At 47.9% G+C, this 24,646-nt stretch overlaps 1 protein-coding gene across 2 annotated transcripts; it reads right to left on the bottom strand.

The window, feature by feature from the left end:
- Window positions 1-3,201: 3,201 nt before the first annotated feature.
- On the bottom strand, window positions 3,202-22,110 carry ITPRIP (inositol 1,4,5-trisphosphate receptor interacting protein). Of its 2 annotated transcripts, XM_064716658.1 has the most exons (3): window positions 22,035-22,110; window positions 17,466-17,572; window positions 3,202-5,187 (listed from the first exon to the last, which is right to left on the bottom strand). In XM_064716658.1, exon 3 carries the CDS (start codon window positions 5,172-5,174, stop codon window positions 3,525-3,527), a length of 1,650 nt encoding a protein of 549 aa, XP_064572728.1. In that variant the 5' UTR covers window positions 5,175-5,187; window positions 17,466-17,572; window positions 22,035-22,110; the 3' UTR covers window positions 3,202-3,524. The 2 variants fall into 2 exon arrangements, with proteins under 2 accessions (XP_064572728.1, XP_064572729.1); XM_064716659.1 differs by lacking the exons at window positions 17,466-17,572; window positions 22,035-22,110 and adding an exon at window positions 8,364-8,493.
- Window positions 22,111-24,646: the final 2,536 nt, after the last annotated feature.

Here is a 24,646-nt window from a genome sequence, read left to right as displayed (position 1 = left end):
ATATCTCACAGAGATACAGGCATTGTCAAAGATATGTTTGTTACTCAGGTAACTGCCATAAGCAGTTTGGTTTTAAGAAAACGTTTTTCACTTTAAACCACAAAATCTCAGTTCTACTCCCATCCTTTAAAGCTGCTTCCTATGATCACCCACCCAGATTTCAATCAAGGCAGAACTGCCCATGGGCAACACTAAAATGTCTTAGGACATTTTTACTGGCTGGCAGTGATGGAACTGAATTGTCTTATGAACCTTACTTTGTGAAATGTGCGTCTGGGCTCTTACTAACAGGCTAGTATTTGGTGGGCAAAGATTTGATCCTGGAGAGACAAGGAAGTCCAAGGAATGATGTTCTTCACCACACCATACCATGGCAGAGGTGTGGTCCAAAGAAACACTGTGTACCAGCCCCTCCTCTGATGGGACATGTCTGTACCTTGGTTTCCAAGGAAGATCTCCACTCTGAGGCTGACTGAAGCACAGCTTATAATCACAGATAACATTTCCCCCCAACAGGTAGGAGTGGGTTCCCTCACAGCCTAAATGCAGAGACCACATCACTTTAAAGGTGCTCAGGGCAAAATGAGCATATTGCATGTAGGAAAACTATGCCAAGCAATTTGCTTTCAGTGGGATCAAATCCATAAATTACTTGATTCAGCTCCAGCTTCTGTTCAACTAAACCCCGTGGGAATACTTCAGGGTCAGTTTGGGCATAAGAGAAAACAGGCATACAAGTACAGAAAACAAAGAACAAAAGATTCAATCCACTTATCAGTTCAGGTTCCCTTTGAGTCTGAGCAGCAGTGCTCGGGGCTGTGTAAAGGCGAGTTTGGGCACGTTTACAAGCCCTTTGCAACTGGTGTTGCAAAGCTTTGTTCTGACATTTTAATAGGGGAGTTGCCTTATTCAGTTCAACAGCCTTTTCTTCTCATGGTCCTCCTGCTCAACCTTATATAAAAGTTATTTTTCTACTCTGAATGTCATTTCCTGAGAGACCTGGGTCATAAATTTGTTTCTGTTCTTTGGACAGTCTAAATTTAGACTCCTGACAGGAAACGGCAGTGAAATTCTAATTTCTCTCTGGCTGGGCTGGGAGCACATTTAGAAGCAACTTCAACCACAACTGCTCCAGCGTGACCTGCCTGCTTTACATGCCAGCAGTCCAAGTAAAGCTGGGTCTGCTGCAGGCACTTTGCAGTAAACCTGGGCAGGTAAAAATGGCAAATCACCTGGCTTTGCAAACGACTTACGCAGCTTCTGAGGCAGCCTCCAGGCTCCAGTACTGGCCCACCTTCCCTGTACCTCTGCTTGTCACTACCTGCTTGCCATGGCCCTTGAGATTGCTCCTGCTCTCTTTCCTACTGGGGAAAGCCTTCTTGGCTGTACTTGGAAAGCCAGGGATTTTCAGCACTCGTTAGCGTCAGCAATTAGTCCTGCCCTGCTGCTCTCCTGGCAGTCTCCCAGGCACTCATCACCAAGGATGCTGAAGCAAGCACTGATGATCCAAGACTTTTTCCTACTGTCATTACCCACCAGCCTCTTCTCCCCCATTCCTACCTACCCCTTACTTTCTGTTCAGAGACCCTACTTAACCACCTGTGGTAATAAAAGCCTGTGGTAATAAAAGGCAGCACTTTGGGCATAGCTCTGCCACCATCTGTGCTTTCTTATAAACCAGGTGTGGAGACAGCAGTTACAGCTTCCTCTGCCTCTGTGTGTGAAGTGTCCCTCAGTGGTAGCAGGACAGAGAAGAGCAGACACCAATGAGGTGATGAAACAGTTTTTACCAGGAAGAGGGAAGAGAGGACATGTCTATGGAAAGTATGCTTATCAACTGGATAAGGCAGGATAACAAGCTTCATGCTGTGTGCTGCTTCCAGCAGTGATACAGGATTGAATCTTCTCTCTGATGTGATAGAGAGGATTAATAAAAAGGGACCTGTGGAGTGATGGTAAAAGGATCCCTGACAGGTCTTACCTCACAGAACCACCACTCTCTTGTAAACAGGATTAAGGGAAGCCCTAGTGTAAAACTTTGCAGGGAATCCTAGTGTGAGAAAATGGTGGGAAAGGCCCCCTAGCACTGGAGGCCAGGCTTCTGGGACTAGCATAAAGCAATTATGCACTGGGGCCCTGGTTTGGACCCCACACTCAGGAGGGTAGGGATCTCCTGAGTCCTCTCCTTCACCAAAGCCACCTTGCTCAGCTCTCCTCCTTTGCACTCCCAGCTCAGCAAATTACAGTCTACTAGTGCAGGTCCTCAGAGCAGCAGTCTTTAAAATGATTGAAGAGAATGTATAAAGTAGCTGTTGCCTGCATATGTGGAACAGAAGGGATGCAACATGGATCATGAGGCAGCTGCAAGCAGCACTGCCCAGATCTACTACATGTGCATCTTTTTTATCCCTTCCTTCCCTGCTGGCCTTGGCCTAATTAAAACCAAGTGCAGAGAGTCACACTCTCAAATGGAGGGTGATCACTCCTGTTTCCAGACTTCTGAGATTGGCTTCATTACAGGATAATTTTGGAGAACTGCTTCTTTTACGAAAGCAAAACTTACAGCAGTCATAGAATCAGAACAGTTTAGGCTGGAAGGGACCTTCAAAGATGATATAGTTCAAGCCCTGCTTTTCCTTTCTCTCTAGGCTGTTCTCACACTTTAGTGCCCCGAGGTAACGAAAAGAAACAACCCAAAATGTCAGAACCCAATGGTGGTGTTTCTTTTATCTAAGATAATAAAAGTTCCTGTTCATTGATCCATACAAAATGGGCAGGAATATAAACCACTAGCCATGTTACCATGGAAGACTCAAATGAAATGGTCTGAAGACACAGACCCTGCTCTGCTACATCCTCCCACAGGAGAAAAAAATGTGCAGGAGTATCTTTGAAGGACAGGACAAGCCATATAAGTTACTGCTGCAAGTCCAGTCAAGAAGGCTTTTTCTTCTTATATTTTTTTTTAACTACAGTTCTGAAGCTGTGCTTTATTTAAGGACCTCCATCCAGTCCAGACCTTGTGCATGACCCTCCTCCTCTCCACACCAGCATGTAGACTGATGTTGCACTTCCCATTGGTGAAAGAGCTCCTGCTGTCTGCAAGCAGACAGGCTCCTTTGATCCCAAGATCCTGTCTCTGATTCCCCCACCCTCTTATCTGCCCCTTCTGAAGGAAATGAAGTATTTGGCCACCAACACACCCCCACCCCCATGTGCATTGCAGGCATCTGAATAAATTACTTATATTTATTGCTCACCACTGCTGTGGCATGACTGAGGCAGAATAGAAAAAATATATTCTTAGCTGCATAAAACCAAGCACAGCAGTGGAACAGAAACCTACTTCACCACCACATCTTCCAGTTTCTCCCTATTCTCCCCCTCAAGCCTCTTCCTTTCAGCAGGAACCATGGCCCAGGACTGGTTCAGCTCCAGACAAGAAGCTCTACTGGCAAAGTCAGTTGTCTCCAGGAGGCTTCAGAAAGCTGCCCTCTGGACTTGTGCTTAGAGTTAGGCTTTGGTTAAAGGGGTTCCTTACGGATCCCATTGGTGTGTGCAAGGGGAATGTGCACTGTGTACTCATTTATCAGTGCAGACATGTTCCTGAGCATCTCGTGGAACGTGTCCACCGTCTTCCTGTAAATGTCCCTGCGCAGCACAAAGGGACGGAAAAGGTTGAGAGGCTCAGCCCTCTGAAATATGATGGGAAAACCCAGCTCTGCTGGTACCTTCCCATTGCCAATAAAGAAGTGATAAAGCTTCTTTTCATGCAAACATTTCTCTAGGAATTTCAGCATGTCCTGTAGGCGGGCCTCCAGCTTTTCTGGGGCCCAGTCCTGGCTGGGACGTGCCTGCAGGAGATGCAGCAGCACTGTTTTCAGGTGGTAGTTGGTGAGCCCACTGGGACCCGTGAGGCTGCACTGCTTCCCATGGAGGAAGGAGAGGATCTGAAGGCAGCTGACGTGGCAGGCATTGGCAGGCAGTGTTTTGGAGACCAGCTGGATGAACCTCCTCTCATACACTGCAAAGGTGAGAAACCAGTGGGTGCTGGAGGGAACATCTGCTGCCAGGCTGCTCCGAGGGAAGTGGGAGATGAAGTAAACATCAGAGTTCTCATACTGCACCACAGGGGTGAGGTTGAAGGCAATTGATTTCCCCGATTTAAATTTTATCTTCAGGGCTCCTGGCGAGTCCAGGAGGCTGAAGGAAAGGTCAAATTCATATTTGTGGGAGATTCTGTTCCAGGCCTTGGTGACAGCAATCTGGAACCACTTCATGACTTGGTCAGCATCCAGATATTGAGTATTTTTGAAGCACAGGAGGTCTTCCATCTCACTGCTGGGCTTGGTACTACTGACCTGGCTATGGAGGAGGCACAGCATATCTTCCCCTAGTTTTGTCTTGTCACAGATGCAACCTGTCACATCCTCATCTGCCCTGCACACCTTGATAGTGCCATAACCTTGTTCATCTGGGGGAAAAGAGTCACCAGAGCACCAGGTCTGGCAGCGAAAGCAGTAAGGCTCTGGGGGAGCAAAAGGCACTATCAGATCACAGACGAAGGGTTTGCGCACTCTCCAGTTCTCATACATGCTCCCCACACCCATGCAATCCTCCACTTCCATGTCAGCATCCCGGTTACAGACGCTCCTCAAGGCCTCCAGCAGGTCATCTGCAAAGCCTTCCACCATCTCCCGCATCCTGGCCATGTCTCCGGTGGTACCCAGGATACGCTTCTCATAGAAGCTGGCCAGGACAGCCTTGTCGGGCAAGGCCACTCCTTTAAATGCTTTCCCCAGCACTGCCATGTCATCCTCTTCTCCTCCTATGTCCTGCCAATTCCCTTCCTGGAAATCCTGCCTCCAGAGCTCGATCAGCAGGAAGATGACCATGGAGAGGGCAGTCCACATATCCCATCGGACCCTTCCCTCTTTGCTTTCCTCCACTACCACTGCAGCCTCCTCCAGAGCCTTCTGTGTGGCTTCCTGGTCTGCGATTTCCTGCTCCAAGCGCAGCTGCTCCAGCCGCAGGCTCTCCTCCCGCTCCTTCATCTTCTGGACGATTTCCTCTGTGTTCTCAGGGACCGTGCCATTCTCCTTAGGGAAGAAGAGCGGGTGGTTGACAATAGCTGTGATCACCAGTAGGCACACCCGGAAGAGTCCCACAGGCATGGCAGTTCCTTCCCTGGAAGAGAAAGAAAGGTGAAATGACCCATGATTTGGAATATATTCCCTCAAGTACAAAAATGAAAGAAACTCCTCACTGCAACAAGAACTTTGATATGCTTTCCAGCCCTGGAAAAAATGCTGGAATCTAGAAATCACTAAGTGAACACCCATTTCTGCAAGTTATCAACCAACTTCCCCAAGAGGCTTTATCAGCTGACGGTGAGGATGAAAGTGGCTCTTATCAAAGGAACTTCAAAAAACAGAACTCTGAAGGCACTTCCTGCTGTCAACCCACTATGATGCTGTTGGGCAGTATGGGAGGGCACGTCCTTCCTTTGCCTCTCCTTTAAAATTCCCTGGACAGAAAAGGAAAGAAATAAGCAGGCAGAACCTCCCCAGCTGTAAAAAGCAGGACTGGAAATGAGCACTGCTTTTCCTCAACATAAAGTTAATATTTCAGATGTGGCAGTGGCATAGGCAGGTCTGTCCTGGCCACGTTCCATGTTAAGGATGTCTGGGAACCCACAGAGCCTGCCTGCATCAGGGCAACCTTTACTGCCCTGCTGGTGAGCTGCACCTGGGTGGGAACAAGCCTGCACAGTTTTGTGCTTCATAGCAGGCAAAGCTCCTCCTGCCTTTCAGCACCATCAGGATCAGGCTGTGGCAAACCCTGCTGGCCCCCAGGATGGCTCATGATGGCAGTTCCAGAAAAAGGGCACAGACAGAGACTCTACTAAAATGGGAACGGTTTCCTTCAGCCCAGTGGTTCTAAAAGCATCAGGCTGCTTATCTTTGGTGATTACTACATTTTGATTACTTGTCTGTGGAGGACATTAGTAAACACCATGGCTTTGATCCATGGGGCTCGCAATGAAAGGATTTAATTCCCAACTTTCTGGGACATGGTCCCATTGCCAAGGCCTCCTAGAGGGCTGGGCCAGATGGTGCTCAGGCTAAAGCCTGGGCTGTCTCCTCCAGCTGGCATTTTTGTTTCTGGAGGGCTAGCATTCCTATCAGGAGCCCAAGTGCCTGCTCAGGGCAGTACAATCTGAAGTTGTCACCCTTTGCTGTGATGTTGGAAGCTCACCAGTCCCCCTTTCTAGCAAAATCACTTCTCAGTCCTAGCACAGGAAGATCAGAAGGACAAGATGGACAAGCAGGGATATTTCTTCTTCCAGCTGAGAAATTTTAGGACAGCTGCTTAATACCTCAAAAGTGCTTGAGAGAGAAGGGTTTCTGTTACAGAAATAAAGTCTACCAATAACATAGTTCATCAATCAGACCAGAAATAGCAATCTAAGTAATGCTGCTGTGGGAATGAAGCTGTTTCACAGACAGCCAAGAGATGGTGAGGCACTCTGTGTGCTCCAGGGGCTCGGAGCTGTAATTCCCACCCCCTGGAATGGCTTCTTCCTGGCTTGAACCCAGCATGTTTTGGTGCCACAGCAATCCTGCTGTCCCAGCATCTGGGCAAGAAGGAAAATATCTCTGGCAATCTCATTTATGCCTCCACAGGGCACACAATAAAGACAGATCCACCCCAGTGGACCTTGTTATTGTAACTGCACAACAAACCTCTGGTTTTGATTGCAGGAACCTGGATTTCCTCAATGTGAGCAGTTACTGTACATGGGAACTGTATCCTTCAGCACACAATTATCTTTGCTTATGAGAGGGCTGGGACTGGAATAACAAGGGAAGGGAACAGGATTGAGATGCATTGTCCAAGCAGCAAGAAAATTCACACGGTGCTCAGGATAATGCTCCATGCCCCTCCCTGTGTAACATTTACCAGCCACCCTTTTATTTTAGATCCCATGCACTTGCATAGATGAATGTTCTTATGCAGACATTGCTCTGGAAATAGTTTGTGGCCCTATCTTGTCCTTTTTTACATTTACATTAACTCTTTAATTCATCAGGCAATGAATTAAAACTGAATTAATGCCCAAATCTGGGTGTTCCAGTTATTCTGTGAGCTCCACGCCTGGCCACATTATAAAAATAAACTGGGGTCGCCCTGCTTTGCAAAGGGCTTTATCAGTTTGCTTGGGGCAGGGCAGGAAGTGCTGGTGAGTTCCTTTCCTGAGTACTACCCTCTTGCAGACCACGTGTGCCTTCCAAGCTTAAAAATAACATGGCCAGGGGCCAGGTGCCTCCTTCTTGCAGTCTTGACCAGGATGACATCACTGCTCTGCTCTGCTCGATCACTGTCCCTGCAGATGAAATGTTCTACTGTTACCACATTACTTCTGAGGTGTGTAAGGCTGAAAGAAGTCAGCTTCCTCAGGATCTTCTTTCTCACGCCCAGCTGCCCATGGGCACACTGCTGCCACAGGTCACCTGTCCCAAAGCTCTGCCAGCAGCAGGGGTTAGGCCAGACACCCCCAGGGCCATCAGTGGCTGGCTCAGCTGAATTCACTGTGGGTCCCACTGACATTCTGGGATACCCCAGCTCATTTTGCAGCAACCTCTTCCTTCAGCAAGCACTACAGGCATCAGCCTCTGGAAACGGGAAGTGACAAGATCTTCAGATCACATTGATTTGCAAAAGGCATGTCTGTTTTCAGCCCAGAGTAAGTTTTGCTGGTTAAAACTGCCCTTTTGCTACTGCAGGTACTCACTCCAGAAAATGAAGCCAAACATTAACCTAAGGTTTAAGGTTAATGCTGCTCAGTGGCCAAAGCCAGTGGAGCCTGCCCTTGGCAGCAGCCAGGGTGGCACAGGCAGAGCATTCCCACACCTCTCAGACACAGCTTTCCTGGCTAATATGAAAGGCTCAATAATACAGGTGAAACCAGTAGCGCTGCCTGCTACGGCGCTCCAGCACTCCCCATAACAAAGGCTGCTCTTTTCCCTTGCTTTTAACTTCAGCCCAAGCTATTTAAGTCTGATAAAAATATTTATGCCTGCTCAGGCTGAGACAGCTTTTGTGTGGGGAAGAGGGAGAGAGTCCAAACCTTTCCAAGCTTGAGACTAAGAAAGAGAAATGGCAATTTTTCAATCTACGCATCAAATTTAGCAACGTTTCAAATATGGGGGGGGGGGGGGAAGAAAGGTATTCATAAGTTTTAAAATAGCAAGTTCTCAAAGCAATCTGCAACCTTTTCTGAATTTCTCACCCTGACAGTTTTTTCCCATTTAGAGTATAAATAACATCTGGACTCAGTAACAGGCTTACATCCTACCTACCTTCTGCAGACCCTCTTGAGGCAGTCCTGGGGCTCCAAAAGCCCCCAGAAGGTGCTGTGGTCACAGGTAGGCCACTCCTGCCAGCAGCCAAAGCAGCCCTTGCTCTGCTCCCTGGGCCAGGTGAGAATGCAGAGACCCCTCTTTTCTCATGTGGGCACAAAGCAGGGAAAGGTTCAGGAGGACCAAAGAAAGCTGCCCGGGAAATGAAGAAGGGCCAGGGTATGTGAAACCTCACTGTCTTGATGTGAAGCTGTCTCTGCTCACTGCCCAGCATGTGATGCTACCTGTTCAAACCTGCCTCTGGCACTAGAATTCGTTTCCTTCTGAGCTTTTCTGTGGCACTCACTGCTGTAGTGACTAGGGGCTTCACCAAGGTTAGGGTTAATGACCACTCTGCACAGCCCTGGGAAGTGAGGGGGCAGACACCATCCCACCCTCCAGCTGGGAGTGAGGTTTCAGAGAGATAAAAGCAGCTGATCAGTCTGTTGCCTGATTACAAACAATCAGCTGCATCCTACAGCACTTGGCATGTTCAACGGGTCCACCAAGAGCACCCACAGCCCTCCACCCTCAGCTCCCAGGCAGGTTAGGTCTCATCCTTTCAAACCTGAAGCTGCCTCTGTGGCTGGAGGATCCTGACCAGCTCCAGAGCAGGTCCTGGATGATGCAGGAAGCCCCAAGAGAGGAAAGGGAATGATAATGCTGCTGTCATGCAGTTCAGGTTGGTGCCTTGAAGCCACAAGAAGGAGGCCAGCTCTCACCCTAGCTGATCTGAGAGCCCTTTGCTGCACAATTTACTGATGTTCGGCTTGCCTGGAGCACAGTTCCAGGTAGCACAGCATAAGGAAAGGGAAGCAGCACAGGAAGGAGCCTTCACAGAGTCAGGCAGCAGCAGCTGCACCTTCAGCTTCTCCTCCTCACCTGGGAGCATCAGAGAGCTCCTACAGGGTTTGTGTGGAGCAGCCTGAAGCAGCTGCTGCCCTGTGGCAATGTGTGCCCCTTCCCAAGCCACCCTGTAACAGATTGCTCTGAGGGGCAGCAAAGTCCTTCATGGGGATGATGATGATGCTCAAAGTCATAACAATGTCCTGTCCCTTCCAGCTACATGTGCTTAGTTTCTGATGACCCTAAGCCTTCCTCACACCCTTTTCCACAGCAGCTTCAGAACCTCCTGCTCAGCCTGGCAAAGGAAAGAAAGAGATGGCAGCTTGCAGTTTGCCTCTACAGGCTGCTCATGTGCTCTGAGCCCAGATAACCACCTTCTCTGAAGACAAGGGAAAGTATTTCCCTTTCATTAACAGTGAACTTTCTTTACTCAGGAGTTCCTCATGCAGCTTTATTTTTTCAGCCATTTTATTCCTGTAAATTTTGAATCACGGTAAGCAAAACATGCTCTGGCTGGTGTTCAGCAATAAACCAGGCAGGAGTGGGCTGAAGCTTTGATTCTTAAATTGGAAAAAACCAAGTCAAGCCACTGAGTGCAGTTCAGTATTACACTGGAACACGCCAAGACATCACTTACAACACACTCAATTGCTTCCTGCAATCTGGCCAACACAAAAGGCAATGAATAGGTGGCTGCTACATTGTGTTTTGCTTTGGTAGGCTGCAAAAAAAGAGGCATTTCAAGTAGATGATAGAAAATACAGCTGGTTGGGAGCCTTTTTTCATTGAAAGCTGCCAAATTTCTGAAACCAGAACTTTCATGGGAACAAATATGATTTCTGACTCTCTTATTGGGAAGGTCCTTGAGGTTTGGAAAGGACTCTGCTACTTGTTTTGACTGCAGAGACTAACAGGTCAAACCAGGCACTAAACCTGGGACTTTCTTACTGGGAAGATGTGAACCTCAGTCTGAGGGGTTTCTGCCCAGCCCAGCTGTGCTTCCTCATGGTTGAGCTTCTGGGAGCTCTGTGATGCCTTCTCTTGCAGTACAACAAATTACCAAAGTGAAAAATTACCTTCTGGTCTTTGAGTGTTTAGTCTGAAAAAAGTTTCTGCTGCATATATGAAGGTCTAGTAAAGAATAAAAGTTTACTGAAAGCCCTTAGTAATGCACCATATCCTTCTCCAATTTGCAAGTATCACTGCCACCTCTGCAGGTATTCACAGATATGATCCAGCTGCCACTGAAAGAAATCATAGTTTCTCTTAGCGGGGACTACAAGCTCTGATTTGTAAGAAACTTGCATAATGACAGAGAAATGGGAATTGCAGAGATGCACGTCAGCATTATTGTTACTGCCCAAAACTTGGACAGATGCAGTTTCTTAGACACTCACACAACACAGTGCACCGGGACAGGCTCTTGCTCTCCCATCTCCTGAGCACAGTCAGCTGCAGCACACACAGCCCAGACAGGAAAATAAGGGATAAAAATCCAGTTCAGAGCCTGAGCAGCACCAGCTTGTGCTGTTCTTTCAGGCCCTATGAATTAAGCTGTGTGCAGGACATCAGTGGGATGAGATCTCAACTGGGACAGAACAGTGCCAGCCACAGCAGCTCTAACTCATGTTCTGACTTGTTTTTCAGCATTCAATTAGTGCTACAGACAAAGTACTGAATTCCAACTGCCAGCACCATCACAGCTGGTTCGGCACAGACAGGTGGGACTGGGCTCTGTCTTTGGCTCTGTGGCGAGAGCCAAAGCCAAAAGCCTCAAGAGGGGAAGGACCAAATGCACCAATACATGATGTGCGGGGGCCTGGATGTTGAGATTGGTAACACAACCACATTTAAAACCAGAACAAGCCAAGTGGCCTGCACAGAACTATGGCAATCAGGTATGGCAGAGCAACTGCCTTCCAAACCATGCCTGGAAGCCACACCCCAGATCAGCTGCTTGGCCACAGCACAGCAGTTGGACAAGGCCACTTGCCTGACAGCTATTGTTCTGCTGTTTGACTGAGAACATGAGCCTTTTGTAATATCCGTGGACATCCTGTCCCGGGCCTGCTGCAGTGCCAACGGGGTCAGTCGCGCAGCCTGCCTCGGACATCCTGCCCAACAGGTCTGCTGTGCACTTCTGGAAACAGTATTTTCCTCCGGGGGGTCACCAGATCAGGTATTTCCAAGGAAATGCTGATGCTCATCCTGTGTACAGGAGTAGATAGCCCTCCCTTCCCACGGGCAGGAGGATTTGGGGGGAATAAGCACGTGAGGGGCACTGAGAGTGCTCTGGAAGCAGATACTGCTGGGCGGCCCCAGGTCCAAATGAGAGACTTTGTCAGCTTCTCTCCAAGCAGAGGAGAGCTTGACTGGCCCTAGGAAAGACAGGCAGTCTCTCTCCTGTCCTGTCATGTACTCCCTTTGCCACCAGGAAGCTTTTTCGCAGGCCTTGCTAAGTCTCCCTTACTGCAGTTTGAACCGCCTAACATTCCAGTGCCCACTGTGGGTACAAGTAGGACGGATTCTTTGTTTTCTTTTTGCAGTAGCACTCAGGATGTTCAGAGGCACTCCTGTCCTGCCTCAGCTTTCACTGTACACAGGTGCATTTACAAGCTGTTGCCATAAAATCCATGGTCCCCCTTACCCCAAACCCTAGACAGTACAAAGTATTTTTCCTGGCTCAAAGGGAGCTATTTGCCTTCTGGGGCTGTTTTCCAAAACCCAAAAAGATGTGGCACGTGTTAGATTTTCAGTTTTATCATCAAGTGGGGATTTATTGGGCCCATTTCTAAGTCATGGTTTCTCAGTGCATACAGGTATCATGCCACTAATCAAAACATGATCCTCTTCCTGCCCCAGGAGCCAGTAGCCACCATTAAAGGCAACTTTAATAAGTAATGAGTAACACAGAGACACCTCATGTCCCCAAAGCACTCACTGTTTACTCCTTGCAAGGCTGGACCCGAGAGAGGGTGCCCATGGAGACAGGAGACAGCCAACAGCATGAGGAATGTGTTACTCAGCATCCTGCTCATTGCCTGAATGTGTTTTTATTGCTTTTTGACTATGCAAGCCAGCTCAGCCCTCATTAGCAAGCAGGACATGCAGTCTGTGGAGTGCCTCGGGTTCCCTCTGCTATGGCAAGAAGGGGTTTTACAAACTGGAACACAGTGTGGGCTGCAGGAGAGGCAGGAGGGCAAAGGTAGGAAGTGTGTATGTTATGTGACTCCCACCCACATATTGAGCTGTTGTAGTAGGACCACAGCCAGGAACAGCTTGTGTTTTTAAGCCAAATAAATTTTGTTTGGTTTTGTCTGTTAATAGTGAGGACAACACTTGAGTAAACCAAGCTTTTGTGGGTTTTGTTGGTATTGGGTTCTTTTTTTTTAAGAGGAGAAAAGACACAGGCAAAGAAAAAACCCCTTAGCTTACCACCCTTACCAGCACCCTCCTCCTCCACCCCAACATGATGGGAGCCTGGGCAATAGTTGGTCATTCCCTTGCCCAATCCTTCATCAGCACAGATGGACAAACACCCCTGCTGCTCCACCAAAAGCCTGAGAGTGTCAACCACAATGGATGGAGCACTGTCACTGCACAGATCCTCTCTGGCCTCCCCCTCGTGCTCAAGCTGGGCCCTGCTCTGGCTGTCACCCCCTCAGCCACACCACAGCTCCTTGCACGTGAGGCAGCCATGGCTCATGGGTCCCACTTGGCACTCACCTCAGAGAGAGGTGCTGAGTGGAGAAAGACATCAATTGACAAGATGTTTGTTTAAATCTGCCCTCCTTTTCCCCACTTAATTCTCAGCAAGGTGGGAAAACCCCACACCAGTGTTGTTAAATCAGGCAGTGGTTACCCTGGCTCTCCTCATCCTGTGGTAAGAATATGCATCCTTGTACATTCAACTTAATCGTGCACCCACTGGAATAAATGCTTTGGTATTAAAATATTTGGTGGAAGCATTATTAGAAAGTTGATTTCCCAGCAGGGATACAGCACTCCAGCACATCTCAGAAGAGCACATGTAGATGTTGGCAGGGCACAGACATGACTTGCAGAGTGATTACATTTTACATGTGAAACTATCAAGTCCCATTTCAGCCATGAACAACAAGCACTTACATATTACACACAGTGGAAAGCACAGCAGTCACCAGACACTTCCACACTAAGACACTGAACAAAAACACAGCAAAAAGAAATTATCATCTTGGGTTGGGAATTTGGCTGATCTGAGATCTTCTACTCCATCACAGTCTTGACTCAGCGACAAAGCCACACTCATAGCTCAGGAAACCTGCAGGCCCAAGTCTCTGCTTAGGCAGGACCCAACGCCACTGGATGGGATTGAAGGTTTGTGTGATATTGGACCATTGTTTTGCTAACTAGTCACTGCTGTTTGTATTCAAACAATAGGGAAAGAACTGTATTTAAAAGCTGGCTATTGTTGCCAAAGCATCACCACAGAAATCAAAAGCAATGCTTTACTCTGTTGCCTGAAATCCCAGCTTTTTTTTTAAACACAATATAGTTCTTTAAATAAACTAAAAAAAAAACCACAACCCGACCGACTGTGAAAGCCCCTGCAGGGATGGGTAGAGGGTGTGGAAGGAAGAGAGAACAAGAGCACTTTTACTGCATTGCCCCATTTCCTTGCCCCTCACCAAGATGACTCCCTGATCTAAGCAGAGACACTGTGCATTGCACACAGCCTCTGAAGAAGAATCAAACCCTCTTACTTCATTACCTTATGACTTTAGAAAAGATCAGGAGAAACAACACAAATGCTTTGGGAAGCAGAAATCCCAGTCTTGGCTCACTTGCCATAAACCTAAAAACTGCCAAGGCAGACGCATGCACAAAAATATGTTGGCTGCAGAGTACTTCTGGCTAATCCCACTCTTCAAAATGAGTTTAAATAAATAAAAAGCAGCAGAAGAAAAAAAAGTCATACAAGAAAACAAACTGCCCCACTTCCCTACAATATTTCCATGAAGCTCATTCTTTCAGCACCCGTGGCCACCAACCCAGAGCCATTTTCACCCGAGGGAATGACTCAGAGACAGCCTATTGCCACATGCACTCATATTTAATGATTTTCATGTGCTCTCTGCTCAGTCCCCTCTTCTTACCAAGAAAAGGAAACATCTCTAAGCTCTTTGTTTTGCTGAAGAATTTGTAAACTGAATGCTGGGAAGAAAATCTCTAAAAAGACTCAAGGGGAAAGGAGCAATGTAACTTGCAGTGCTGCAGAAGAAATATCAAACACACACATATTAAGATTGTGAAGCCACGTGGTTTTCATTTGGGATGTGTGGGGTGAGCACATACGGTTGCTTTCTTTATAACCTAAGCACAACAAAGGAAGGCTTTGTTTGAAAGCCAAGGGACAGCCTCTCACTTAAAGGCTGAGTTACCACGTAATGGGAGCTGTGAGTCATGGCTGGGGCCCCTGCTCACAGGCACAAACCCCCTGTGCTGAGCAGGCAAGCAGCTCAGCAAGGAGCACAGCCTCCAGCTCCACATGGCAGACCCAAAGCGTCCAGGACTAGCAGCAAACACAAGGCTGAGCTGGGAGCACGTGTTGTGGCTGCCTTAGCACACAAACACATCCCTTTCAGTCAACATTTCTGCTGTAACTCTGTCAGAGTGTGAGATCATAGCCCTGCACCTCTTCCAAAAGCACAATGCAGCTATGAGTCAACAGGAAGGTGGGATAAACATAATCCAAGCACCTTCAGACCATCTTTTCATTTTGGCTGCAGAACAGCATGGCCATGATTCTCAGGCTGAGCATATAGCTAGGTGGGAGCTGAGCATAGTAGCTCTCTAGGTGGGACCACACTAGAGCTCTGTCCTTAAGTCACCTACTGTGCCAGATAATTTGTGTCATTGTGTGTTACAGGAGGGGAGGGTCAACTGATGGATTCCAGATAGCCAAAATAAAGACATCCCTTCCATTCTTGCCCCTGCAAGGCTGGAAGATAAGGGCAAGTTTTAATTACCATGAATGAGTTGCAATCTGCAGTGCAGAACTGTTTGTGTGCTGCTGAAACTTCAAGTATTTTCCCTCTTCAAGAAATTTCCAATAGTCCCAATGTATTTGGTTGCTAAATCTCCAAAAGGCTTTAGAAATAAAATTCTCCTCTGAAACCAGTGGCAGAAAGGCACCTGAACATCCAGGAGGAAACAGATTAGGATTGAAGCATTCTGGGTGCAGATACAGAACACCAAGCCCCTCTGAGAAGCATTACACTGTGAATATCAAGTGTGACATTTTAAGCTTGAGAACATCTCCTTAGCTCTGCCACTCTACAGGAGCTTGAAAAATACAAGAAAAAAGAGGTCTGAAAAAGCAATAGAGTTTATTCCCTCTGCCTACACGCACGGCTTACTCTGTGCCTCAATGATTTCTGGCAAGTCTCTGTTTACTTTGTTCTGAAAAGCTTCCAGCAAATCTCTGCCTCCTAAGGCAGTCTAGACTACTGCTTAGCTGCCCCTACCTGCAGGAAAGTCTCCTTATCACTGCATGTGCTTTCTCCCAAACAAGCTGTTTGGATTCCTGCTGGGATCCTGCCACAGGCAGGTGGTATCTTGTCTCAGGGAGCTTCTCTACCTCCCTGCAAACAGCGTGGGAACCATTTGCTCCCATTCCTCATCAGGTGCTCACTATCAAACCCTCAGCAGCTTGGAAGAGCTGAAAGCAAGGCACCCTCAAGCTGATTTACATTGGTTTTTCTGGGTCTTGCCACAGCTTCTACCTTTTCAACTGAAAGCACCCACCATTCCCAGAGGCAACCCAGGGAAAGATGAGCTGAACCACACAGGTGGCTCAGCTGACACCTTATAACTCATGTCCCTTTTCCTGCCCAGGCACAAGAACCTTCTCTACGTGCTCTTCCCTTGGTTTCAAAAGTGAAGGAACAGTAACAGTTCTCCTTTGCCAGGCAACCAGAATAACCCAATGAGCTGGAGACTGTGCCTAGCAGGGCTTAAAGTCTGCAACAGCTGGCTGCAAAGGTCCTCATCCTTGCCAACACCATGCTTGGTTTTTCTGAGCCACATACATGTCAGTGGGCTGCATCAGATGTTTTCCATATACCTGCTGAAAAAGCATCTCTGCCTTGAGGCAAATATTGCTGATACAAATAACGTGCTAGATCAGCCAGAAAAACCTGCCTCTGGAGGAGGGATAATAATGAAACATGGTGCATGGAAAGGAAAAAGAGAAAGAGCTTCATTTACACACAGGAGAATGGCAGTGGGCCAGCTCTCACAGCTTTGATCGGGGCTGGCTGGAGGAGCATGCCAGGGAACTCTCTGAGCTGAGCTTTGCTAGAGCAGAGCAGCTGTTTGAACTCTGTGATGGGAAAAATGGGACAGACACCACCCAACACAGATCCAGAATAAGTAAGAAAAAAAAAAATCACGTGGAGTGCATGAGCTAACAGGTACTCAGGGCTGCAGCAGGACATTGTGGCAGCCAGGAGTGCTGCTCTGGCAGCTCCCTCTGTCATCAGCTCCAGCTCCTGCCCTCCCACCACTGCTGCCTGTAGAGCCTCCTGCCACACACAGGACAGCCCTGCCAGACATCTTGGTTTCACCCAGTTCTCCTTTCAGTGTTTTTAGGGGTTTTCATACAAACATGAAAACTCCACATGTCGCTGGCTTGTGAAAGCACTATTTCCCTTTGCCTCTGCTGTCACCCTTGATCATCTGAAGTTGTCTAGGCACTTCCAGGCATCTGCTCTCCCTCTAACACTCAGAAGAGGGGAATTCCAGTACTTTACCAGTCTGGGTAAGGTACTTCTGGGAAGTTCTCCTCCACAGCAGAAAATGGATCAGTAACTGATGTCAGCAAAGCTTTGGACCCTTTTGTTCCCCTCTGCCATCACTCTCTGACTAGATCTCAACTGTACCAAGCAGTCAGACAGGACCAATTTTATACTGAAAGTTCAAAAGGAGGAGGCTGTTAACACTGATCTTCCACACTGAAGCCATTTCCAAATTAAACCTTCACAACACTGCTACTTCAGCTTTGCAAGAAGCTGTCTGTACCTCACTGCTGGGAACATTTCTAAATTATGAGCCACACCAATTTCCTTTCAGCATTTCTGCTGCAAGGCTCAAGATCTCCTAGTGAGAGCCCATCAAGAAGCTTTTGTAAATCACATCAAATCTGGGAGGAAGAATGACCCCTGGAGCACTTACCTGCTACACAGCTTTGCAGGTGCTCATTAAACTTCACATTACTACAATCACCGTGATGCAGAGAAGACTCAGTTCAGTCACCCGCCACTGAAGCACAGCCAGGAAGTCTGCAAAGTACAGCGAATGAATGAGGAAGTGCAGGCAGAAGATGGGTACATAATGCAGTTATCTAAATTATGAATTGATTAAAAGAGAGATTAACTCACCCCCTTACCTAATAAAATGATCATAAAAGCTCAAGAGAGCAGGAATAATCCGTTTGAAGTGATCAGGGAAGAGTTAAAATGCTGCTTCTCCCATGGGTGTCGGCAAGCAAGGACTTCCCTCCTCTGACTCCATCCTCACCCACCAGCACTCTCCTTTAAAATGGATTAGGGTCAGACGAGCAGCTGCATAAGTGCAAGGGCTGGGACAGTTTTGTCTGGGATTGGTTTGTCTAGAAAAGGCATCTAGATTCTGTAAGCAGCTTGTAAGGTAGAAATACTTGCTCGGGGAGTTGGGTTTACAGAGCTAATGGAGAAACAGAAAACAGAAGAGGCAGGAAGCAAGGCTAAGAGCACAGGAAGATGTGAAACACAGAACCGCAAAAGATAAACTACAATATTTTAGGATAGAGAAGTGAAGAAATTTTATATGCAACAGGAAACAACCAGGAGGAGGAGAAGACCAAACAAGCTGGTTGCAGGCAGACAACAGAGACATTTTTCTTCCCCAGCTGTACACAAATGGGCTGGGGAGGAGGAATGCACCTCCCTCATTTCAAGCTACCACCACTTCAAACTTTCCCACTGTCCTTGTCCAAAGCCTGATGAAACGATCAGTGTGGGCTGAGCTGAGCCTGAAGCCCATTTTAAGGGCATTAGCTTGACGCATCCTTGCTCTCTTGAACTCCTTCAGTTCCTCCCACGTACCTGCTTTGACCAGACAGTGTGTACAGTTTCACTTCTCTGTTTCCATCTTCCACTGTGAGGCCAAATTGGGCAAATGGGCTCTGCCCAGCCCTCCCATCTTGCAGGGCTGCTGGTGCCTCTGCTCAACCGGTGTGCCACAACACCACCAGCAGCAGCACAGGAGAAAGACATCCCAAGCCCCAAAGGTCTGGATCTGCACTGTAATATCCCAGTGGATATTTGTAAACCCTCAGGGCCTGCAATGTCTGGTCTCCTGGTGGCTCAGGGCCGGTGAGGTAGAGCAGGTGTGTCTGCTTGGAGGAAAGGAGCTCTTAAATGCTGGGCAGGAACTGCTTCTATGGGGCATACAATTCACTTGTTAAGATAATTTTTTAATCTCAAAAGAGAGAGTTTTTGTTAGGGTCTCCCTCAATTTTGTATACCTCATGTTGGAGAGACCTTGACTAAGCTTTATGGGTTCGTCAAGGTCTGGAAGGCCAAAATGATGTCTCTCCAGAACCTCCAGGCTGAACAACTCGCTCAGCCTGTTTTGATAGGTGAGATGCTGCAGCACTGTGATCATCCTTTGTACTTGCTCCAAGAGTTCCATGTCCTTCCTGTGCTGAGAACCCCAGAGATGGATGCAGCACTGTGCACAGAGAATCAGCAGAGTGGAGTAGAGGGGCAGAATCCCCTCCCTGACCTGATGGCCATGCTACTTTGCATGCAGCCCAATTTGGAGATGAGGATATCATGTGGAATCACGTCAAAGGTCTTACAGAAGTCTAGATATTTTCTGTGCAGTCACTCCATCATAGAAGGCCACCAGATTGGTCAGGCATGATTTACCTTCAGTCAAGCCATGCTGGCTACCTCAAATCACCTCCTTTTCTTGCATAAGCCTTGTTATCACTGCTTCCATGAGGAAGTCTGAGCAGCCCAGCACAATGTTTGTTTTGAGCCAGCCCTATATGAGAGCCTCCTCTCCTTGACAGAAATGAAAGCTGTCCCTGCTCCAGCGAAGCTCAGCAGCTGATGTGGCCTTCAGGTCATGGCAGTAAAACCTGTTTGTTTTGCTGCTGGTCAAGGTTGGCTCAGCCAGCTTTGCATAGCCCACGTGTGTGTGTGTAAGAATAAACAAGCTAAAAACAGAGTTCTGCTGCAGCTACACCCCAGGGCAGCTCTCCATCCTCAAGCTGCTTGAAGGTTGGCCACCTGCCTCCCTGCCCGCCCCAAGGAGTGAGCAGGCAGAAGGGTTTGCTTACACAGCTGAGCCCACATCCCTGCAAAACCTGGAATTCATGGTTGGGCACATGACAATGCTGCCCACTGCACACCCTGGCCACATTTTCTCCCTCCAGCCTGGAAACCAGAGTCTCTACCTCTCTCTGCCACCCAACAATTACAAGTGCTGATGGAAAATATGCTGCCTGGCAGCAAACCTGCTTTTTCCCCAGTATAAATGGATTGGAATAAAACTTGGGAGAGAAAAAGCTGGCCCACCCAACAGTCCATTTTAAAGAGGATCTAAAGGAACAAGCCAGAAACTTTTTTCAGCTTCCTTTTCCATTGCACCATTGCTATGGATTGCAATTGCAATTCTGCAAAGCAGAGTGAGCAGGACAGAACAGCACAGGACAGCAGAGAGATTCATGCAGGCTCTTCATGGAGTTCATATTCTGTGTTAATTCATTTGCAAGCAAGCCCAAGATACTGAAACCACAGTCAACAGGTAGACAGTTGTAAAAGTCAGACTAAAATTGTCCTTTGGAAAACCATACCATTTTACTTAAAAAACAAACTCAGAAATTAGTGAGATCAGTTTGTGAAACACTGGTGCTAGGTTTCTGTGGATCAGGTTCCTTTCCCATGTTAGTCATTGCCATGCAAGAAGAATCACAAGCATTGGCATCCCTCTGAGACGTCATGCAGAGACACACAGGAGCCCTTATTGCCATGGATAGCCCCAACAGAAAAACAAAACAGGAGCAGGACATGCAGCTTTTGGCTGCCCCAGTCATCAGCTGGCCCAAAACAATTATTCAGGAAAACCAAATTCCTCAGTCACTGACCAGGGCTATTTAGTCTGACTTGAGGGGGAAAAAAGAAGTGTTTGAAAAAAAAAAAAAAAAGTGTTCTTAGTATATAGTAATACTCCAAGCAACAAAAAGAGAAAGACAGGTGAGAGGCCACCACCTGAGCTCTTGATAAACAAGTTCAGTGCCTCTGGTGTGCACAGAACACTTCCTTGCAGATGCCACTGGTGTGGACACAGATAGATCACTGAGTCCTGTACACACAAGTCATGCAAGCAAAAAATAGTGTCATCTACAGCTGGGAGCAAAGAAACCCTCAGGACTGGCCCCAGTACTCATACTCTTCTCTGAATTTGGGAAATCAATTCACCTTCTCCACGTCTGTGGCAAGCACACTTAATATGTGCAGTTCCCATGTGAGAGCAGCATGAAGCATCTATTGTGCTGAAAACAAAGTTGAAGAGAAGGCTTACAGCTTTTATTCCTAATTTGTATGCTCTACTTTTGTTTGAGGACTGAGAGAACCCCTTTCACTTATACTAAGGAAAATCTGACTTTAAAAGCAGATGGCTATGAAGGTGGCCAGAATCACTTTAGTCAGAGCTGCAGAAGAGCATTACCATCATCACCAAACCAAACTAAAAAACCTCACACAACACAATACGTTGTACTACAGTGGCTCTCCTGTCCAAGTGCTGGCTCCATGGTGGCTCAGGTCCTTGCCTGGCAGCTCATGGCAAACACTTGTGCCTGAAGGACATGCACAAGGGATGGGCAAGGCCTACAGCCCTCATTAAAAACATATGAATAGTAATGTTCACTCAGAGACACTGCTCATCTTTCCTGACCATGTAAGAGATGCCAACAGCAACATGTCCTATTTTCCTGAAGGATTTTAGCATGGCAGTTCCCAAGAGCACTGCTACGGTGGGAGCCTGCCAAGCTGAAGACGAAGGCCAGTAAGGCTCGTGTTCTGCACACCAGTTTTACAGCCCATTGACTGCCACTATCACAATCCTGGCTCACTCTGCTTTGAGCTACAAAGACCTGCTGGCCACCTTCAGAAACATGCCTGCACACATGAAGAGCAGCTCTACTGAAAGTATCTCTCCAGCTCCACTGAAAGCTTCACTCCTACTCTCTGTGCTCTTTGGTGAGATGTTGAGTATCAGAAGAAATAAATTTTAAATCCATGCCGTGTAACACCGAACACGCAGCGAGGCTCAGTGATGCATTTTGCACGGACTGTAAATGTCCGAGGTCAGCGCTGGCCCCAAGACACCACGGGCTGTGTCACCAGCGAAGGGCGATGGCCGAGAGGTCTCCGCTCACTCGGCTCGGTCCCGCCGAGTCCCCGAGGGGCTGCGGCCGCTCTCCCGCCGCGTCCGGCTCCCGCCTGGACTGCAGGGAGAGGGAACGCCAAAAGCTCTGCAGAACTTTGGTGGGCGCAGAGCCCCCTCCCAGGGGCCCGACCCTGCCGGTGCCCCGGTACGACCGAGACGGAGAACACGCACAAAACAAAAGTTGCCCCGTCAGGAGAACCGGGGGACAGCCACACCGACGCGACCCGTCGCGGGCAGCCCGCACGGCCGCTCCGTCCCGACCCGCATCCCCCGCACCGCCGGGGCCCCGCACAGACTCACCGGGCCGGGCCGGGCCGGGCCGGATCGGCGGCCCCGCTCCGGGCGCTCCGGCGCTGTCGGCGCGGCTCCGGCTTCGGCTCCGCGCGGCTGGGGCAAAGCCCGCCCCGCCCGCGCTGCCGCCGCTCTCTGGTTCGCTGCTTCTCTCCTCCTCCAAGCCAGCCCCGCCAGCTCTAGGAGCCCAGCCGTGCCCCGGCGGGCGGCAGCCCGCTGTCCGATCTGCCCTTCGGCTCCCCCATTAGCTTCCCAGATGGTGCTGGACCGAGGGCACGGCGGACGGAGAGGAAATGCGCTCATCTTGCTTCTCGGATGTGTTCTGACCTCCTGGTGGTCGCGCCTGAAAGTCAGGAAAGCAGTTGAAACGCGGAACCCCCTGTGCTGTTCTTATCAAAGCAAAGGAGTAGATCTCGGAACTGCTGACCCATTTTCGTGCTCCAAGCTAGCACAAGTAAAAAGCTGTGGAGCTGCTAACATCCTTCTCCAGAAGTGGCCCAGAAGCGGTACTAGTTTCTCTAGAATCATTGTGTATCCTGAGTTGTAGGGGACCCACAGGGTCAACTCCTGGCCGTGCACATGACAACCCCACCATGTTCCTGACAGTTTGTCCGAACGCTTTTTGAATCCTGACAGGCTCGGTCCGAGTAGGGATGAGGGAACTGAGGCACAGCAAGTCTTAGCTAATGATCGGGGCCACAGTAAAGGATTTTTGAAAGTGTTTTCAAACACTACCCTCATTCTAGAGTTAAAGGCCATCCTCTTGTATTTCTCACAAAAATGCTTTTCTCAACAACTGTCCATTTCACAGGAAGCTTAAGGGCACGAGCATAGTAACATCTATGTGACTTAGGGAACTACATCGTACCCTTCCTCTTTCCACAGCATTGCAACAACTGGTTTATATTACTACTGCTCTGGCATGTTGCATGTTCACCACCACCACTGCTTTGATTTTTTTTAAGCTCAGATGGTGGACATGTGCAGTGGTGGGTGACAGTCTGTGTTTTATGTTGCACTAAGACTTTGTGCTATTATAAAGGAACCAGGCAAATGTGGTGGAACAGATTTGTTCTGAAGCTGGCTAGCTCATGAGTGATAACTGGGACTGTTGAGTTGTCCTGTTCTTAGTATTTCCTGAAATGCTTGTTGAATTAAGTAAGAGTTTTAATGTTGTTCCAAGGGTTTGTGATTCTAATTGTGTATACAGGCATTGTTTCCTCAGTGTCCAAATCAAGTTTATTCAGTTTTATTAGCAACCTGGGTGTTATAAGTACATTCCTTCCTCATATGCCCTAATTATGGAAATATCTTTAGCAAGAGCAGTACTGGAATCTCCCTGCTTCCCTGCTGCAGGACTCAGCCTGTCTGATGCATTGTTTATTTCCCCTGGGAACTTCAGAGCAGCAGGAGGAGAGAAAGCAGCTCCTTTGCCTGGATCACAGCTATTCATCACCTCACCCAGAGGAAAACATCTATTGAATATCGCCCACATAAAGCCCAATAAGGAGGAAATTACTGATTCTGAATGTGTATCTGTATGGATATACACATTGGACAATACAAATCACTATAGGTTACTGTGGCTATAATTTATATGTATCTGCAAAATTTCTCAGGGACACAGGGAAAAGACCTGAACATTTTTCACAGGAAGACTCACATCTCAGCAGATTATATTACATACCCACTATCCTAGATTCAGGATCTACTTTCTGTGCCACCTAAGATGGTATAAAATTATTATAACCATTCAATACACATAAATGGAAAACTCAAACCAAGACACATTCATTTGATTTGTGTTAGGGGGCTTTTGATGCAGTTCAGCAGTCTGAAAGAGGGAAAGCTAGAAGCAACTGACAACTCTAGGACATGATTCATTGTTTGAGTATTGCTGCACTGCAGAAGGCTTGAGATCATTATCTTGCTAAAGGTAGTAATTTATTTGATAATGAGCCAAGCTCCGCTAACCTTACTCACATGCTGGGCAGGACCTGAAGCTGCAAGCAGTGGAGTAACAGTACCATAGTTCTTCACACACTGAGACTTAACTGTGGCTCTGTGACGTGGCCACTACTGCAGCAGAAATTAGACATAATAATACTATTTCTAAAATAGTAAGATGCCATCAACAGGTGCAGGACAAGAGCAGGATTTCGGCTGAGACTCAAATTTTAGGTATCTTTCCCAGCTGCTTTGTGATATGTTAGATGATTGAGAATTTAGTCTTTCCACTGGTATTTCTAATTCATTACAAAACCATCAATATTTACTTAAACTATTAGAAACAGTAAATAAAGAAAATCAAAGAATGCTGGAGACAACTTCGAGCCTGGAGTACACAGGGGGATTACATTAACACTTCACAGAGAGAAGCAGGAGTGATAATCTTGCACTTGTCAGGCTTTGCTGGGGCCCACCCTTGTGTAAGCCTGAAGGAGACTGCAGCAGGATGGTGATTTAGCAGGCATAGCAGGAGCAGGTCAAGGGGAGAAGGGAGTGGGGGACTCCCACCCATGGACATTTCACAACTCCTGCATATCATGCAAGGACATGTGCAGGGAGATGGGATCACCTCCTTGCAGCTCACCATATGGTGTCCTCATCTACCCCGTACA

Source organism: Zonotrichia leucophrys, chromosome 6, assembly GCF_028769735.1.
Source record: "Zonotrichia leucophrys gambelii isolate GWCS_2022_RI chromosome 6, RI_Zleu_2.0, whole genome shotgun sequence".
In the NCBI taxonomy this organism is placed as follows: Eukaryota; Metazoa; Chordata; class Aves; order Passeriformes; family Passerellidae; genus Zonotrichia; species Zonotrichia leucophrys.
The sequence above is the reverse complement of the archived record's forward strand: the minus strand, read 5'-3'. Positions and strand labels throughout refer to the sequence as shown.